The sequence below is a fragment of the Augochlora pura genome, chromosome 11 (assembly GCF_028453695.1).
Source record: "Augochlora pura isolate Apur16 chromosome 11, APUR_v2.2.1, whole genome shotgun sequence".
In the NCBI taxonomy this organism is placed as follows: Eukaryota; Metazoa; Arthropoda; class Insecta; order Hymenoptera; family Halictidae; genus Augochlora; species Augochlora pura.
The window spans coordinates 1,545,471-1,564,570 of NC_135782.1; the positions used below are offsets into that span (position 1 = coordinate 1,545,471).

Consider the following 19,100-nt stretch of genomic DNA (forward strand, 5'->3'; position numbering starts at 1 on the left):
TAAAAAACAAGCGTTTCAAGATGACACGATGGAAAATTAGCTTTTCGATTGGATGCCTGGTTGCGCGCCACCCGAGCAAAAATTCCATGCGATCTGCCGAGAAAGTGTAAATCTTCCAAATTTCAATGAGAAATTAATTATGTTTCGCAATGTTTGTCGCTCGTTTTTGTATACGATATGGATGCAATGGTTTCCCTTGAACAATACCATACCTTCGAGCAATTATTTTATGCCCTAATTTTGTTGTAATTAATTTTTTCGCGCGACCCAAAATTRTGCAGATAATTGCGACGGTGGCGCCTGTTTCGGTGAAAAGGCGAAGCTTCTTTCGAGGTCCGAACAGCGCCAATTAGTCCCGTGGCRAAACGCTCAAACTGTTAGCCAAGTTACCAACAGTCGATTTTGGCCAACAGTTTGAGCGTTTTGCCACGGGACCAATTGGCGCTGTTCGGACCTCGAAAGAAGCTTCGCCTTTTCACCGAGACAGGCGCCACCGTCGCAATTATCTGCACAATTTTCACTTTTTCACATGACATGACAAAAATTGCTCCCGGCTCCCAAATCAAGAACTGGAAACAACAGTTATCTTATTATAGTAATTTAAAGATACTGTTTAAAAAGATTAGGAAGAAATCTACAAATAGGAATCTGAAAAATAGGAAGGATTATCGAAATAGAAATACGCTTTTACAAGATGGCGCAACAATTAGTCCGGAACCTAATGCTTCTATCAGTGGAAATAATTAATAAGAAAAAATAAGCTATTAAAAGATCTAGGGCTATTAGAAGTAACATAGGGATTTGCAAGAAACAAGAAAATTGTATAAAATGAATTTCTTATGCTTTGAATTACGCGCTCTGGGAGAGTGTGGTGGGGATACCGGTCGTCTCCCGCAGCATCGCTGAACTTATTCGATAATTTCACTCCTCCGCCACTCCCCTCGTAGTTTTTACGTTATACACAGCAATTCAACGGATTTATAGACGCAACAAAACCTGTACAGTTTTGCAAATTCGAGACCCAAGCGACGAAAGTTCCGCCGTTCCTTTCAATTCTGTCGTTTTAAAGATCGCCGAAACCACCGCCCAGGGATTTTTTTCGGGCTGTATTTTCGTATTGATCGCACGAACCCGTACGGCGTTGATTCGAATTTTGCCCGTTCAGTTGCCAATTAAAAATGACCTTGTCGCGGCTGGTAATTTCGGCGGCAACATTGTCCCAAGGATATTTTTTTCTGATAATCGCTGTTCTACATTTCCCGCCAACATGGCAAACATGGCGGAACATTGCCAGTTTCCCGCCAAACCATCTCAGGGGGGCCCTCGTATGGCGCAGATCGGTCGTGTATAGCGGTGTAAGGCAGTCGTGTTTTTCTGCGATTTTCCATCGGTTTTCCGACGAAAATGGGGCAGTCGGACGACGTCGAGGACTCTACGTACAGCAGACACCAGGATTTGTGTCAAAAATTGAATATGGATGCGACCGCCGCATCCGAGGCCTGGAAATCATATGAGACGATCCGACAGAATTATACTCTCGAGGTACTTTTTGAATTGCACTCTTCCCGTTGTTGTGTCAAATCGTGCACGTCCGTCTCGTTTAATCGAAACTGTACATCAGTTTTTCTCGCGAGAATCCACGGTCCCGTTTGTCCGTACTCTTTCCTCTACGATCCTCTAAATTAAATGACTTTTTTTTGCGCGACGTACAACATCGTTGAATTGGCGGTTAATTTCGGTCCGACGATGAAAGCGCACCAATTTAAAATTTACCAATATCCGTGAACCATCCGCTGGAAGAATGCGATGTAAATTACACGGTTCTCGCGTTTCCCTTAATTATTACCTCGGGCCCGTAACGTGCCACAGTTATGATTCCATACTGACTATTTCGAACTTGTCTACCATAAAAAAAAAAAAATGGAGAACTGTATCTAATATTTTAACAAATTGTTCTCTGTGGCGTGTCGTTTTGCTATGATTGCTATTAATCATTGTAGAACGCATCGCCTGATGCAATTGAAAATATACATTTTGTGGTTTCAACAATTGCATCAGATAGCTCACTGTAGCCAATATTGCAAATAGCTTTCTAATCTGTTTTTTTTGTTGATGATATTGTACACATTGAAATGCGTTGAGCAATGTTAAATATGCATGCTGTTTTTTCTTATTATTCTTAGACAAACATGTATGTTTGACAATTTAAAGTAATGGAGAATCTTTGTCATACGTATAAATTCTATGATGGTAATGCATGTCTCTCTATGCAATGGAAACAAATTAATGAAAAGACCGTATCAGTCATTGTTTGTTTCTTTGTTCTTGGAAAGGTTCTATAACTTTTACGGCGCGCGTTGAATAGAATTATATTTTTGCGTTTTTTTTTTTAGGGTGATCAATTGCATTGGATAGGATGTGCATTATACGTGGCGTGCCGTAAGTCTTCCATACCCACCGTAGGCAGAACAGGAACTAATGTCGAAGGAAATTGTGTATCGCTGACTCGTTTGTTACAATTGTGTAATCTTTCGCTGATACAATTCTTTACGAAAAGCAAATCATGGGCAGATATGGCAAACATGCCTCAGGACTTCCGCTCCAAAATCGAGAAGTTGGAAGGAAACTTCTCGGTGTCCATGGTTATATTTAAAAAGTATCAACCGATTTTCAATGATATATTTAAACATCCGGCAGAGGATATCTCGAGACCGCCGAGATCAAGGAGGCACAAAGCACTGCCTTGTACACCTGCAAGAGTGTTCGAATTCTGCTGGGCCTTATTTATTTGTATAAAAGGAGCATTCCCCGATATCTCTGACGATTTAGTTAATTCCTACCATTTACTGTTAGTTTGTTGTGATCTTATATATAGCAATGCTCTGTTGGCTAATAGGAAAGATCTCTTAAATCCCAATTTTCCAGGTAAATCCATATAAAATTCGATCGACAAAACTGAAGTGTTTCATTCTTTTAATTTGTTTTACCATTAGGTCTACCCGCAAATTTTAACGATGAGAACTATACACCTCCTCAAACAGCAAATTGTATAATCAATTTGTTGTGCGAACGTCACGAAGCTATTGCTGTGGAAGCTAAAGTAATTAAGGAATATCATTTAAGAAATCATATAAAAAAATTGTTTGACGAAAGAGTACTGCGCGGAGACTCGGTATATTTTTCTGGCATTTTGGAGGCTTTAAATTTTGATGGGAACAATAAAGCTATCAACAGAGTGTACGAACAACACGTGCTGAGCGTCGGAGATTTTGATGAAAGAATATTTCTAGGTAAATATATTTCCCATTGATTCACACTTACAATAACAATTTGCTCCTAATCTTGCTTATCAAGGGAGAAATGCTTGTAAATAAAAGAAAATAGCACCATAAGTTGCATGCTTGTATGCTTACTTTTATTGTCTTTGGCTTTGATAAATACAAATAGTTTAAAAACTGTAAATTGAAAAAGAAATGTTTTCTCCTTTTCAACATGTTTATAATTAGGCGTGTACAGAAGAGATTAGCCATCTGTATAAGTTGTGGTTATATCCTGTTTATTGTAAATAATTATAATAATTTCGAATCGCATATCTTTGCTGAGATAACATTATCTGTAAATTTTGTAAGGTTAACATAGTGATCTGCATATGTTTCTTGATTTGCATTTTTTAATTAAATACAGTGGGCATGACAGTCTTTATCTTATCAAATAATAATTTTCATTTCTTGCTGTTAATCACTTTGTGTCTGCTTTGTCTTGGCTGTGATTTGAAGCTGATTGGAGGCGAGTCAGACTAAATGGAGTATCAAGCTTGGAAATAGTTGGAGGAGAAATAGCATATGCTAAATTAGCCAAACATGTTGCTCTAAAAGGTGGGTTTACAATATTCAGAAAATCTAATTCTGAATTGTTAATAATGACTATTCATTAAAAGATAATTATGTAAATTCACATTTTTGCTGAAAGAACAAGCAGAATTTCATTTTCCCTATTATGGAATGTATATATATATATGTATATATTTTTTTTATTCTTAATATTTATATATCTGAAATTAGGAATAAAATCAAATTCGTTATTATATTATGTTTTATACACTTTCGGATGCAATAAATGTATAGAATTTGTAAACAATTAATATTACAATTTACTTATTATATGGATATACGCGTGTGTGTGTGTGTGTGTGCGTGTGATTGCGTGCGTGTATTTTGTTTTGTTCATTTATATGAAGGAAACGAACATTGTCTCGAATTATGTATTAAAATCTTATATTTGATTTCCTTTTGTTTTAGATCATGATGCTAGTAATAATATTGGTTCTCCTACACAGATGATGAATGTTGGAGATTTACAAGAACAATTTCAAATGAAAAGGGAGCAATACAGTGGGGTAGATATAATTCCTATATATTTATTAATAATATATTATTTCTTCATTGTACTATGAAACTTTTTTTTGAACAGATACAACACTTAGCTCCACCCACTCCGTTGACTGGGCGTGGATATCTTAGACCAAAAGATATTACGAACGTAACACCGGTATCCACTGCAACACAAAGCGTGATTCGACTACAAGCTATGTTGGCTGGACAAACTTCACCAAGCGAGAATCTTCTCCAAATATTGAACAACTGTTCTCAGGACGTAAAGTCATTGGTAGAAACAAAGGTGAAAGAAATAGGAGAACAATTTTATGCAAACTATAACAAAAGCACGAATCCGAATGAGGCCACTTCGGACTTCGGAAAGAAGAGGCTTTACTTGGGTCAGACACTATTTTACAGACTTCTAGAAATGATTTTAAACGAAGAGAAACGCAAGAAGCCAAGTTACGATGTGACGGTACGTTGGGTTGGTTGCCTTCTTCAAAAACGAAGGAAACTCTGAGTAATATATCTGTTGATATGTTTCAGAATCTCCTTACCAACGAGGTCTTTATTCAATGCCTATTTGCCTGCTGTTTGGAGATCGTTATTTATTCGTATAAAAGCAACGATAAGGTTTTCCCCTGGATTTTACATGCGCTGAATCTAGACGCTTACTATTTTTATAAAGTGATAGAAATTATAGTAAGAGCCGAAGATCAATTGTCACGCGACGTCGTGAAGCATTTGAATCAAGTAGAGGAAAAGATTTTAGAATTTCTCGCATGGCAAAGCGACAGTCCTTTGTGGGGCGCCATTCAGTCGACGACAGAAGGCGTCCCTAGTTGCGAAGAAGTTTCGTTACCGGGAACATTGGAAACCGTCGATCCAAATATTCCTGGGCAACCGGTATTGCGAAGAATTGCGTTGGACCGTGGTACTCACCACGATGTTCAACAAAGCCCGATCTCCTCAGCTTCAGAGAGATTTCAGTCTCCTGTTGGGGCTTCGGGTGCGATCAAGAAGCGCCTGTTTGCCGACACTAGACATCTCGGTGGTCAGAGCGTTCTACGTGTAGCTGGTCAGAGTGTTTTACCACCGAAGGTTCTGGCTATAGACGGTAATCCAAGAATACTGTTGCTACCCGAACAGATAACTGTATCCCGAGCGTCTAGTGTTCAGTCCACTAGTACACCGATTCAAACCATGACGATAAACAGGGAGCCAGCGAAACCAAAGCGAACAGGCTCCGTCGCGCTTTTCTTTAGGAAATTTTATAATCTTGCGAGCGTGCGCATGTCTGATCTATGCGGTTCTCTAGAGATAATAGACACCGATCTAAAAAGAAAAATCTGGACAATATTTGAATACTCGATCAAGGATAAAACAGAACTGATGAAAGATCGGCATCTCGATCAGATATTAATGTGTGCAATTTATGTAATCTGTAAATTAGCAAAAATGGAAAAGAACTCGTTCACGGAGATCATGCGGTGCTATCGGTTACAACCACAGGCAGAATCACATATATACAGATCGGTGCTCATCGCAAAAACATCTTCGAACCAGTTACAGTCGAACAACGAGGAAGCTGGTTCCAAAGAGGTACCGGACAAAGAAGCAAACGTAGTACTGCCGACACCATCAAACATGGCGGGAACATCGCAAAGCTTTGGCGAAGAGATACGCGGCGACCTGATCAAATTCTATAACACAGTATATGTGCCCCAAGTGAAAGAAGTGGCAAACAAATTAGGATTGGCACGTGGTAGCGTTACGAATCTGTCACTGAGTCCCCTACCGAAGGGGAAACCCCCGGCAAGCTCGCCGGTCAGACACGTAACCAGTAGTATTATGACTCGTAATTTGGACCCGAAAGCCATCTCTGCATCGCCAGCGCCACAACTTAGTTATTGTTTCAGTCGTAGTCCTGCTAAGGTAAATTAAACCGAAATTGAAGCTAACATTGCAAGACATATTTTATCTACATGTGTATATTTGGTTCATTTACAGGATTTGGAGGCTATTAATAGAATGATGATTTCCGTTGATCCGAAACGCTCGGTTGGTAAGAGACTTTTATCGGATGATACAGATGTAGAAATGACGGAAGCATCACCGAAAAAGAAATCTGCCTTTGTTGCTCGTAAATTGGAGAATATAATCGGCGAAAGACGCACGCAGAACCAATAAGAATCACCTTCCATAAAAAAATCGCTACGCAATGGTTAATGAATAGAGAACGTTCCGAAGACATTTGTATTTCCGTTTTGAATATAAATTCAATAACACTCGAATGTATGGGGGAAAAAAAGCATTTTCAAAGATGAATTTCTGTTTCTTGGCTGTGTGGCTTAAAGTAAATGAATTGTTTGCTTCTCAGGTATGATCATGTTAGAAACAAAGAAAAGATACGTATGGAACTTAATCGTATGTAATAGGTACGATACTATTGTTTTGAGTGGAGCCAGAATTTTACTTCCAGTATTTATTTTTTAAATTTCACATAGTCAAATAATAATTGAAGTTAAGCATTTTTCTCTTATCGTTTTGCTTTAATTAATTTGCTTACGATTTCAGAATATATTTGATTTATGAGTTCTTGGATTCATGATATATAATTAACCCTCGTAGTACCTCGCTGTTGAGCGTTCAAGCGAAGTCCCATGATTGGGTCCTTATGTATACCAACCTTTTTAACCAAAAATTTTGTTATTATTATTATTTTACTGTATTTTTTTTTAATGACACACGGTATCAAGTGTGATACAAGGTCAAGTCAGGCCTCGAGTTCTGGGTCCAAAAAAAACCCGGACGTGGTACAGCGAGGGTTAATTCTTTTTATAAACGTTTTAAAAATTTTATTTTATAAACATGGGTTAAGTTATGGTTCTATGTACTGGAAATAGTTCTGACTATTAGTAATATCATTGGTCAATGTGTAATTTGATCGAGCTATGTACTCTCTCTGAAGTTTATATATTTATATACACATATGTATGTGTATTTGAATATATGTATATTATATGCAGGGTATCTCTTTATAATTTTCCACGTAATTATCTATCAAGGTATTCTATATTTGAAGAAATATTTTAGACAGAATTATGAAAACAATTTCCGTCTAATTATTTTGTCGAATAATAATTGCGTGAATGAATTATAATTTGACATTCTCTATATGTATACAAACGTGTATGATGAATTTGTAAAAGTAACGCCTATAGATGGTAAATGGACTCTATTTTACCAGTAGTAGTTTTAAGCATGCTCCGAAATTAATAGCGTGTTCGGGGTATGCAAGCATAATTTGGGTGATATTTAATTAAATTTTTTAGGAATAAGTTACAAAATTCATAACGGTTCATCGTCCAATGTATTTTACTTGGTCTTAAATGTAATAAGTTATTTGCGTTCATTCGCCAACTATTTCGAATTTCTGCAGCACGTGATGCCGTGTATTTAGTTATAAGTATTTTTCAAATTTTACTTCTGATCTCATTAATCTGCTTTTATACCAAACAATATAAATGTATATCTGTATGTGTGTATATATATATATATTTTTATATATATAAATATATACATACATATACATATAAATTACAAATATTATTAATATTATTATTGTAAGATAAGATTGATATTCGATGAGGTAAGATCGAAAAGAAAGATTTTTGTTTTTTTTTATTCAGTTAGTATGTACAGTATGGACGATATAAGTTAAAAGCCCATTAAAAATAAAAACGGATAGTTCATCAGACAGACATCATAGCATGATCATATACAAATCTCTCAGTATCACCGTTCAAAAATAACAATTCTTTGAATATGTATTCACAAATGTTTTCAACTAAACCATGTCAAGAGGTTTAATTGTCGAGATTTCATTTCTCGTTGCGCAATTATGGCAGTTCCTCCTAACACCTTCTCCTTTTAGATAAAATGGAAATGTAAAGTTTTATTGGCATATAATTAATTATTAAATAGTTTACATGTACATAGTATTGTAACTCGAAAGTAAATTAGAAAGAATAAAAATCGAAAATTTTATATGTTACACCTGTTCTTCTGTGACGTTTTTGTTATTACTACATTCCATTTTTATATTATTTTTATTAAACGGAATTTTCAGACATCGGTGCGTAATTTTAACTTTGAATTATATACAGGCTGAAAAACTTAAAGCATCTAATATATTTATTTGAAACAATAAAAATTTATTGTTATACATATTATAGTAATTTCACATCATTTAAAAGTATGAATATAATAATATCGATTACTAAATAGACGCGTCTTCGTTTTAAATAATATAAATATAGTACATAACCTATAAAGATCAACAGTAATGTTTCAACGAACACAGTATCAAATGTCATATCAATAGTATTTACTGCCCATTGTTTCAATACAAAACAGTTTAAAATACTTGCGAGAAGTAAGAACTTGGCTGAACATGAATTTCTGTGGTAGAATTCGAAATGTTCAAATATCTAGAATTAATCAAATATGTAGACAATTATTCACCAACAACATACAAAATGATTTACATAGACAGAACAGGATAATGGAGAAATTGTTGCACAAAACTAAATTAAAGAAGTAAGTATTAATTGTAAATGAGTTTCTTATAGTGTTTAATTTCAAAATAATTTGTTATAACATACATGATAAATTTTCAGAGGTGACATAGATAGCTTTACCTTTAATGGAGCAATCAAAAGAGGACCTTCTGTACATGTACAACGAAGGATGACTATCTTGAATAAAGTTTTAATGGAACGTATCACAGATTTCATGTCTACCGAGGAACTGGATCCTAGACTTGAAAATAAAAGCATAGAAATCACTCATGTGAAAATAACACAGGATTTTAAAACTATTAATATCTATTGGATAGATAATAGTATTGATAAATCTGATACAGCAGAAATATTAGATGTATGCGCATACCGTTTGAGATACGAATTATGTCAGCTTCGTATAATGGGTAATTTGCCCCCAATTAAGTTTGTGAAGTGTAAAAACATAAATAGAGAGAAAGAGGTGGAAAGAATATTAGCAATTGCAGATTATGGAGAAGGTTATCAAACTTCCTTATATCCACATGCTATAAATCATATTATTTCAATTAATAGTCCTACTAATAGCAGTAAAGAAATCACAGACTGTACTGATGACGTTTTTACTATATGTCTGCCAGTAATGAGGCACGATGTATTTGATTTAGATCATCATCAAATAATGTCAAAGGTGTGTTGCTTATGGATTTCTTATTATTACTCATAATATTTGTAAACAACTTTTTTCTTCATAGATCAAGGCTTCACTATCTCAATCAAGGCATCGACTAAAACAACAAGGAACTAGTACACAATTTACTTCAATTCCTGCTTCTAAATCCATCCAAACAGATATTTCGAACTTCTCACCTGATAAAGAACAGGAAAAACGATTTGATGAGTTTTTGAAGAAAAAGCAAAAAGAGAGAAGGCTAAGACGTAAGCAGGGACGTGAGGTGTACGCTATTCATCTTGAAGAAAGCGATGGTGATGATCATCAGACTGATGATGATTATGAGACTGATGATGATTATGAAACTGATGATGATTATAATACTGAGGATGGTTATGATACCGATAGTGATGAACATAGAGATTAGATAATAAGTAAACTTTTATCATTGGTGTAAATGTAAAAAGTTATGTAAAATAATTAAATGTATCTTCACATCATGATTAAAACGTTAACAAGATACAAATACATAATACTTTTTTTATTATAATTTACATTTTTGTGAACAAAATCAATATTGACATTTATATTTTTTTACGTTCACTCTTATTTGGTTTTATATTTTAACTGTACATAATATACAATTGAATTTATCTTTGATACAGTTCAAACGTAATATTCGCAGACTATTGTAATTTATTTAATCATTGATCCCATTGATGTTATTTGATTTTACAAGATTTGTTTGTGACAAACCGCTTGATTTAAACATTTCTTCTGTATGTGAGGAACTCAACATTCTTTTTCTATTAACAGTTATCTCCCCTCTCTTCCGAATTTATGATACAATATTTATATGTATATCCTGAGAATTAATATTTGAGAAAGTGTATATAAAATCAAGGAAGAAAATATGAACAGATTTTTTTCAAGATTGTTCAAAGAGTCACAGACTACACTACTAATATGACATTACATGAATTAGAAATTAAATTACATAGTTATGCGAGTTCGTAAGCTTGGTATGTTGTAGTACATATACCTAGTCTATATCACACGACATATGCAGTATATCCAACTGCATAATAAAGTTAAAAAAAATATATATATATTGTAATTTAACAATACAATTTTTGCGCTAAATTTCAACTAGATCTTGATTGTGTTGTACTAAATTCTTGTTCTTCTATAGCTTTCGATTCAATCTCCTGGGGTGTAAGCATCAGCGAAATTTGTTGCTCGCTTACAGGCTTAGTATTCAAACGAACATCCGATGCTGATAAATTAGGCACCGAATCACATAAATTACATTCTTCTAATACATATTTATTAAAAATGTCACTTTTATCTGCATAAACATGATGACCTGCTCCTGTTATCGCCTGTTAAAAACCCATAATGATTTATATAAATTAAAACTCATGAATCATGTTATATTTTCACGTTCATTATTTTACCTGAACATTAATATAAGATGATGATCTAGCCTGCTTGAGTGTCTCCCAATAAGAACTGTCTACCCATGATCGACTGCCATATAACAAAGTTATTGGAATTTCTGGATCCAATTTACCTATTCTTTTGATGATAGGATTTTTGGCCCAGCCAAAACCTTCCATCATTGCATGGAAAGCACTTTCACCTCTATGAATTAAATACACGATTTAATTATTTTAAATCGTATACGTCCAATATCGAAATTTCAATGTCCAATTTAAAATACTTACGTTGGGGTCTGTGCATTACATTGATGTATATACTGCATAATCACCGTTGTATCATTTGATAAAAGAGGTACAAACTTTTTTGCAATATCTGGTCTAGCTTTTTCAATCAACCACTGTCCTAGAAAAGAACAATATTTCTGTTACAATTTATGAAAACCGAGAAATTTGCAAAGAAAAGAACATTACAAAAATTACGAACCAAATGGACCAGCCACTCTGACCGCCCATAATGGATTCAATGGTTGGATGACATAAGCTATAGCTTTCACCCAAAATGGTATAGCTGGTCTCAATGCTCTTTCTGCAGGCCTCTCAGGAAAACCCCAAGGATCAGCAAGGATAAGGTGTTTAATTCTTTCAGGATGCTGAAGACAATATGATGCTGCTAGAAAGCCACCCATCGAGTGACCCAACACCATGAACTTTTCCAACTGCATTTCCCTTCTCCATTCTTCAATGGATCGGACTAGTTGATTCTCGGCTTCCTGGGCTTCTTTACTAAAAACAGGACGGCTACTTCTACCGAAACCTGGATTGCGAAGAATCGGTAATAAAAAAGAACGAAAACGTCCAAGAGTAACGTTCATTATTAAAATAATTTAAAAATATCGAAACAATTTTTATTGAACCTGAAGTTGAACATTTTTATGAAAAATTATTCTTTTTTTCTGAGGCTAAAAATGCTGGATGACATTATTATAGCCTTTTTTTTTACTTTAGTCTCTTTAAAGATACCAGAGTATAACTGAAACAAGTTATGTAGAAAACACAAAATATTCTGATGATAACAGGAAGATCATGTTATTCACAGATGTGTGTAATTCCAAAGTTCAATCTTACTCATCTGTGAGTCATGTCTGATAATTGGTTTCAAAAACAAAGAATAGCTTTGGACATAAAATAAGAAAATATCGGTTTACATATTTAATATTTTTGTATTTACCTAATATATCAATTGCATATACTGGTCTTTGCGAAGCTAACGCATCTAGATTTAAACACCAGAGTGCTACACCCGCTCCTAGACCATGTAACAAAACAATTGGTGTCTTCGGTGATTCTTCATTTAGAGAAATAGTCCATATTTTATCTGCTGTGCCAACAACGGGTCCTATGTCCACATACCAACCACGATACACAGTGTTTATACCTATGTTAGTATATGATGATAGTAAATTAATTGTAGTATATATTATAAATGTTACAATATAAAATTTGGAAGTATTAACATTGAACTTACAAGAAAGAATCTTCTTCTCCGCTGCACGTAACATAGTTGATGATGAAGCAGACCATCTAAACCATCTCCAAAACCAGCTACTAGAGAACATACATACAAATGTATTACTTACATTAAAAGGATTCTCCCAGATCTATTTTAACATCCTGTGTTTTGTTTTCAATTTCTTTTATGCTCTAATGGATTCATTCGGTTAATTTACATGCATTACTTCCAATGATAATCAATTGAATTCATCACTCCGCATTTAATTACAAACAGGTTTTCTAATTTATGCAATACATACCATTAATCTGTTTTACTGTGTATTAGATAATTCGATTGCAATGCTGTGTTATTTCTTTTGAATGTGTGCACAATGATTTTGGTGTTGGGGAAAGAAATCATAGAAAAAACCACAATCATTGCTCTGGATTACACAACGATTTTGATAAGCATGATAAAGAAATAATGTACGATTGGAATGATGAGGTTGCAAAACACTGGTCGCGAGGCTTAAACGTAAATTGCCACGGAATATCAACCCTAAACCAACTCAACTTTGTTTTCTTTGGTTAAGTATCTTCGTACTAAAATTGTTTGAGCGCGTGACCTTGAATCATGGTCCAACGTGACACAGATAATTCTTCCGCTTTGCAGATTATTTTCTTGCGTTGTACACGTATATATGCGAATGTTTGCATGACACAACGATTTTACATAGACGTTGCACGAAGCGGGCAATTAGATCCCGCGATGACATAGCCAAGTAACTGTTTAAAAGCCAAGTTTCTTATAACGTAATGTGATGAAATCGAGCAGTTCGTCCCGATGTTGTCGAGAAGGTTGGGAAAATCGAGGAGAAATCGCACGTGTGTGCCGATGACAGTTACTGGAATAGAAGGGTTCGTTGAACACTTACCTTCTTGATGTGACAACTTCATGATCTGCCATTACATTCGACGATGCAGCCGTTGTTCCTTCACGATCTGCCATAAGCTTCAGAGAAGCGGTCGTTGTTCCTTCACGATGGCCTCTTTGTTGACAATGCGGAAAAACAGTGCGTCGACGTAGCTGATTCTATTATCTAGCCAAAGTGTCGATTCGAGTACGCTATCTGATGAAAAATGGTAGGGATGGTGGGAGAGTCAGCTGATGTATGAACTGGAGAACTTGCAAGTTCGACTTTGTCGAGAGCTATGATTGTACATAAATTGAGTATTAATGTATCCTATATTTTTCAGTATGTGCGTATCATATTTTTCGATATTGAACTGATTATTTTAAAGTGTGTCATTTAAATCTACCTAACAATAAATCAATCGAAATCGACGTAACCTAATACCCTTCTTTATATTATTTAAATTCTAGTATAGGTTACATCACTTTCGATAGATTGCATGGCACATTTGTTTCAAATTTATATTTTAAATGACCCGACAGAATGGCTTGAACATGAAAAACTTGAATGTCTAGTAAGTAGCAAAGTAATGAAATTTTAAATACCATTTATTACAGTTCGGTTAATCAATAAAAATAATAATAATTTGTTATTTTATTATTCAGATATTGGATAATCTTCTACTGAATTTTCAGGCCTTTGACTGTAAAAATGTGTATTAAATATCGTAAACATTTCCCATATGTTCGTTGTAATAAAATCTGTCATTTGCTACTATCAGAAAATGTTACGGGTTAAAGGCTATTGCGTATCGACGGTAAGAGCAGAAACCGATCAACGTTAATTACACTGTACATGTACAAAGTATTTTTGTGAGTAATAAATAGATCGTTAATACTATTTGTTACAATGTAATTTCTCGATGAATGATTTACTTGAAACGTTCCGGTAAAAAATTCGTATGTTTGTAAGATTATGTGGTGGGCCCGTACGGTATAAGATAAAGTTGAACGAATGCAACGTTCGTCGTCAATATCTCTGTGACATGCGACAGACAAACTGTAAGTGTGCTACAATGAAGAAAAGAGTACCAGACAGGGCATTTTATAATGACCACAGAGCCTCTGTATACAGGCTCTGGGTGCTTTTGGCTCTCCCGACAATATGAGCTATTCATCCCAATCAGCACATCCTCATTGCACTCATGCATGATTCTCATTACTCGGTCCAATTGTTTCGGGAATTCAAAGTTGCACGATAGCTTGCGAATTGCACTTCCACTGTCGTTGGCGTGCACTCGGCCGGAGTAGATTCAAAAATTATACTTAAGTAAAATTCAAAGTTCCAAGAATTTGCCGTTTGGACTTTGCTTGCAAACAAAAAAAAATTAAATAGATTCGGTGCTACATTTCCTAGTAGAAGAAAGACATGATAGGGAACAGCGTAATCGTCTGATAAGCAGAAATCGATAATTTTGTCTCGTGGCAGATATGTACATTCTACATTAGAAGTTTAGAAATTCTATATTGTATTCTATCGTGTCGATCATCAGTGGTTATCTAGTATCGGTGGGGCAAACGAAGCATATGGAAAGATAGCTCGTTTATATCTATGTGAAAGAAACGAAAACGTGTGCTTCTTCTTTTTCGTCTTCTCTGGAAGAAAGTGGCTGCTGCACTATTTTCGTTTCGTAGACAAAATCTATAGGAACTGCACGAGAGCAGTGCGCGTTTACATTTTGAAAGGCGTGTTCAAGGAAAGGCAGGATGTAGACTGTGCCTGTGTGTATAGTACAATATGACGCATACCATGCACGGCGTAAGGATACACGTGCAGTTCGGGCGTCGTCTGCTGGCACTACTTTCCTGTCTGTCTGCAAGAAAAGAGGATCCTAATCAAAACTGACAATTTCAGAACCATGATCGCGATGTTTGTTCAGACACGTTCCAGTTCTCTGTACAAATTAGACAGTCGTAAAAAATTCAACGTCCACATTTGGAAATACCACATTGTACGACAGAAAATTTAAATACCTTTCCGAACAATGCTATCAATATTTGTATTTCGCTATAAAATCTGCTCTGGTTATTTCAACGATTTTGATTCCGCAAACCAAGCCTTGTCACCTAAATCCAATCGATAATATTCCAACACAATTGAAGTCTTGTTTTCAAATATCGTTAATACTCGGTTATATGCATCGCTCATTCTCCATTGTTCTTTAACGACGCAATTAGCTATCTGCGGTAAAGAAGCCGATCTTCTTTTTCGATACACCCGCACTAGTGATTCATAATACAAAGGCGTGTCCTTCGGATTCCATGCTACGCCGCGTCGAATTCATTTTCACGCACATTTTCCAAACAATTCAATTAGATCGTCATCCGTATGTTTCGTAGCGCCAGGCTAGTCGAACCCGAGAAGAATTATTGCTAATTCTTTGCATCGCGCAACTCCTTATTTGCATAGCTCCATATATTACGATAAACAACAGGTCTCCACGCGGAACGTAACTCGTTCTTCCATCGACCAGGACTGTTGTATGAGAAATAAAAGCGGTTACATATATTTTCAAGTTTAATATCATTTAAAACACGCTCGTTAGATTAGCACGGTTGAAATGTTTTACTACCGGCAACGTTTTGTTCGAGAGAACATCGCCTCTTTGTTACTCGTCTCATCAATTTCGAGCACACACGTTTACCATCGACGGTTGTACTACTGGTCTCTCGGGCGACATCGGCATTCCTCGCGTAAAGGTGTTCACTGAAAATTCAACGATTACTACAGAGAGCAATAAGAGCATAAGACAAGAGATGCGTTTAATTGCAATTAAAGTTATATCCCGTCGTCCGTTGGCAGATTTCTCGGCGCCGCGAATGGACCGTCGTCGTTGTCGTTCATCTCGGTCGAACGAAGCGCGTCCGGCAACGGGCGGCGTCGGAAAGATGCACATGACGAATATGCAGCCGGTTCGGTCGATCGATCGTTGAAAATCGTAGTCGAAGATGCGTGGGTTAATACAGATTTAATGGGTGGGACAGACGAGGGAAGAGAGAGAGAGAGGGGGGACTACTTTTTAATCGCGAAGAGCAATGTTCCGCGACTCGCGGCACCTGTCGTACTCTGCGCGATGTAGCTTAGCGGCGGTGGCGAACGGTGGGAGTGAAATCGGCGTTCCCGATTGGCCCGGCGCAAGGGGCGCGCGGTTGCTAAGCAACGGCAACACCGCGCGCGTCACCGGCCGGCGTAGCCGGCTCGGACGCGTTCCTAGCACTGTGGCGCAGAACGACGTTGGCTCTCGTCGGGTGCGAACGCGCTACGGTTTTTGAGACGCTGGTAGAGTAGACTTTAGTCGTCGAGGCATTTCTTTTATATCCTCTCTTCGTCTCGTTTGAGTCGTCGCAAGCAGTCAGCAGCAGCAGCAGCAGCAGTAGTAGACTTTCATCCGAGCGTTCGTTTCGCTGAAGTACCGCACAAGTAGTCCTCGAGACAGCTAAAGAGACACAAAGAAAGAGAGAGAAAGCGAGGGCGTTCGAAAGTAACAAAGCAGCAGGAGCGAAAAAGAGACCGAGAAGAAAAATGGCAGAAGACAAGAACGAGACCAGCCCGAGCGCCGAGGGTGAAAAGCCACCACAGGAAGCGCCGCCGGCTGAGAAGCAAGAGAAGGAGGAGCCGAAAGATTGCAAAGAGGAGCCGAAGAAAGTAGAGGAGAATGGCGACGGTGAGAAACCGAAGGAGAACGGCGAGGAGAAACCCACGCCAGAGCCGAAGGACATGCGGGCTATAGTACTGAACGGTTTCGGCGGATTGAAAAGTGTCAAGGCCCTCAGGAAACCGATGCCCACCCCCGCTGAGGGAGAGGTCCTGATCCGAGTCAAGGCATGGTAAGTACGCCAATTTTTGTAGTTTCCCGTCGATGATCGTGACGCGGCTCCGGAGGGGGCACGGTAGAGATTTCCGAGCTTTTTAAATCGATCGTACGCGACCGACGTCAGACGGTTGACACAACCATATTATCGATCATTCTCTTCGCTCTTCGGCCGGTATACCGCCGGGATGTATGGAAATTATAATTAAAGAGTCGTGTCGCGTTGCCGGCGGAATCCGACGAGGAGGAAGTTAATTAAGATTGACGCAATGTTAACGGACCCGAGCTACGTTTCCGATAGCGTCGCTTAATCTGCGCCGGGATTTACAGAGGACGTTAAGGATACGTACCGTATAGTACGCGCGGATTCGAATTTTCGTTTCGGGTTATGGTGCATGCTCTCTGGGATATTTTCTGCGTATGAAATTATTGCCTCGGGATCTCCTGCGATAATCGACCGCATCGGTCGAACCGATACAATTTCGAACACGTATGTTGGTCGGTGTAACTCGATCTGGTTCGATTATCCGTTACCCGTTTCGACGAAGGTGAATTGCCGCGAGGAAAATAAATAGAAAATACGCGTCGGGGTTTCGACCCGAGCAAACAGACCGTTACAGCTCCGCTGCATCTTTGAAATTTAAGGCGTGGTATCTGTTCCGAGACGACGCCGGTAATTAGAATTTTATCCTTACGTTACGAAACGGATGAGTAACTTTATAACAGACCCGAGGAGGTATTTTAATAAGCGGATTTAATCATTTTACGCACGTACGCTCGAAAATTTCATACTTTCTATATTTACCGAGTTTTTAGCTTTTAATGGGACACTGTGATATTTTTAGCGGAATTATGTATTTATTGTTAATCTACTTTATTTAAATCCGTATTCTCGGTAGCGACGGTCAGCAAAACATTGAAATAATCGTTGTGCTGGAAACTGACATTGTTCAGCCACAGTGTCGAGGAGGTATTTCGCGATAGTCGACGAGGAAAGTGTTATTAAGTATTTGTCAGGACGCGACGCGGTCTGTGCACTAAATAGGCGGCTACATTTATAGAATACTTATCCGTGCGTTTAATGTCCGTGCATGCGTCGACAGATACGCAAAACGAAGTTTGATAAGCCGTTTAACTCCGCACTACGTTTATTGCCGAGTGTGTCCGTGCGTATAATTTTTCTTTCTCTCTCTCTCTCTCTCTCTCTCTCGTCTCGGACCATCTCTGAACAGGAATTTCAATCAATGTATTATACGCGAGAGCTAATTGAACGGAATTGAAGCATTATTATATTAATATATATGTCTAGCTAGCTATATCTATTATATATTATCGTCAGAAATTTCTGGGCTACGGTAAACCGCGCCTGATGGCTCTACGGGCTGCCCATTAATTCAGACGTGGGAAAAAGGATTATTAGGTAGACCGGCACGCCGTTAATGCACGTACCTTTAGCGATATTAGGGTCCGCTTTATTTCATGCATTATGTTCACCCACTATGTCGCCCGCGTAATTTATGGCGGTGCGGCCCTGATTAACATAATTTGAATTTGAGAAGCTGAACTGGTATTTCGAGATCGTATCGAGATTCTCGTCAACTTCCTCTCTTCTGCAAATCGGGATCGTGGCCGACCTTTTCGTTGCCAAATACAAAATTTTGAATACGACGTTAAATTCATTCTATAATTAACAGTATTTCATAACGATCCGAATCAACGTGTACGCGTCGTTTTCCGCGCTTTCTAATCTTCACGATAACAAAATTCACGT

At 37.3% G+C, this 19,100-nt stretch overlaps 4 protein-coding genes and 1 long non-coding RNA gene across 10 annotated transcripts in view; 3 read left to right on the plus strand and 2 right to left on the minus strand.

Moving 5' to 3' along the window:
* The first annotated feature begins 1,320 nt into the window (after positions 1-1,320).
* On the plus strand, positions 1,321-8,419 carry LOC144476734 (retinoblastoma-like protein 1). Of its 2 annotated transcripts, XM_078193910.1 has the most exons (8): positions 1,321-1,542; positions 2,394-2,925; positions 2,994-3,290; positions 3,777-3,875; positions 4,299-4,396; positions 4,471-4,851; positions 4,923-6,311; positions 6,387-8,419. In XM_078193910.1, the coding sequence occupies exons 1-8, from the start codon at positions 1,405-1,407 to the stop codon at positions 6,564-6,566; spliced, it is 3,114 nt and encodes a 1,037-aa protein (XP_078050036.1). In that variant the 5' UTR covers positions 1,321-1,404; the 3' UTR covers positions 6,567-8,419. The 2 variants fall into 2 exon arrangements, with proteins under 2 accessions (XP_078050036.1, XP_078050037.1); XM_078193911.1 differs by lacking the exon at positions 3,777-3,875.
* Positions 8,420-8,531: 112 nt separating this feature from the next.
* LOC144476737 (uncharacterized) lies at positions 8,532-10,131 on the plus strand. Its single transcript, XM_078193917.1, has 3 exons — positions 8,532-8,978; positions 9,059-9,629; positions 9,694-10,131. Exons 1-3 carry the CDS (start codon positions 8,833-8,835, stop codon positions 10,036-10,038), a joined length of 1,062 nt encoding a protein of 353 aa, XP_078050043.1. The 5' UTR covers positions 8,532-8,832; the 3' UTR covers positions 10,039-10,131.
* A 6-nt stretch (positions 10,132-10,137) lies between these two features.
* On the minus strand, positions 10,138-13,681 carry Puml (pummelig). 5 transcript variants are annotated; one of them, XM_078193913.1, is made up of 7 exons: positions 13,480-13,681; positions 12,579-12,655; positions 12,282-12,488; positions 11,538-11,867; positions 11,339-11,456; positions 11,069-11,255; positions 10,138-10,993 (listed from the first exon to the last, which is right to left on the minus strand). In XM_078193913.1, exons 1-7 carry the CDS (start codon positions 13,551-13,553, stop codon positions 10,757-10,759), a joined length of 1,230 nt encoding a protein of 409 aa, XP_078050039.1. In that variant the 5' UTR covers positions 13,554-13,681; the 3' UTR covers positions 10,138-10,756. The 5 variants fall into 5 exon arrangements, with proteins under 5 accessions (XP_078050039.1, XP_078050038.1, XP_078050042.1 ...); XM_078193912.1 differs by having other exon boundaries at positions 12,579-12,658; XM_078193916.1 differs by lacking the exon at positions 13,480-13,681 and adding an exon at positions 13,119-13,255 and having other exon boundaries at positions 12,579-12,658.
* An 809-nt stretch (positions 13,682-14,490) lies between these two features.
* On the minus strand, positions 14,491-16,537 carry LOC144476738 (uncharacterized). Its single transcript, XR_013495074.1, has 3 exons — positions 16,091-16,537; positions 15,492-15,993; positions 14,491-15,331 (listed from the first exon to the last, which is right to left on the minus strand). It is a non-coding gene; the product is annotated as an uncharacterized LOC144476738 (long non-coding RNA).
* Positions 16,538-16,747: 210 nt separating this feature from the next.
* The window catches only part of LOC144477391 (synaptic vesicle membrane protein VAT-1 homolog-like), a 45,878-nt gene continuing 43,525 nt past the window's right edge, over positions 16,748-19,100 (plus strand). Inside the window, exon 1 of the mRNA XM_078195137.1 lies at positions 16,748-17,345. Coding sequence (XP_078051263.1) covers positions 17,041-17,345 — 305 coding nt within the window. The 5' untranslated portion in view covers positions 16,748-17,040. The remainder of the gene's footprint in view (positions 17,346-19,100) is intronic.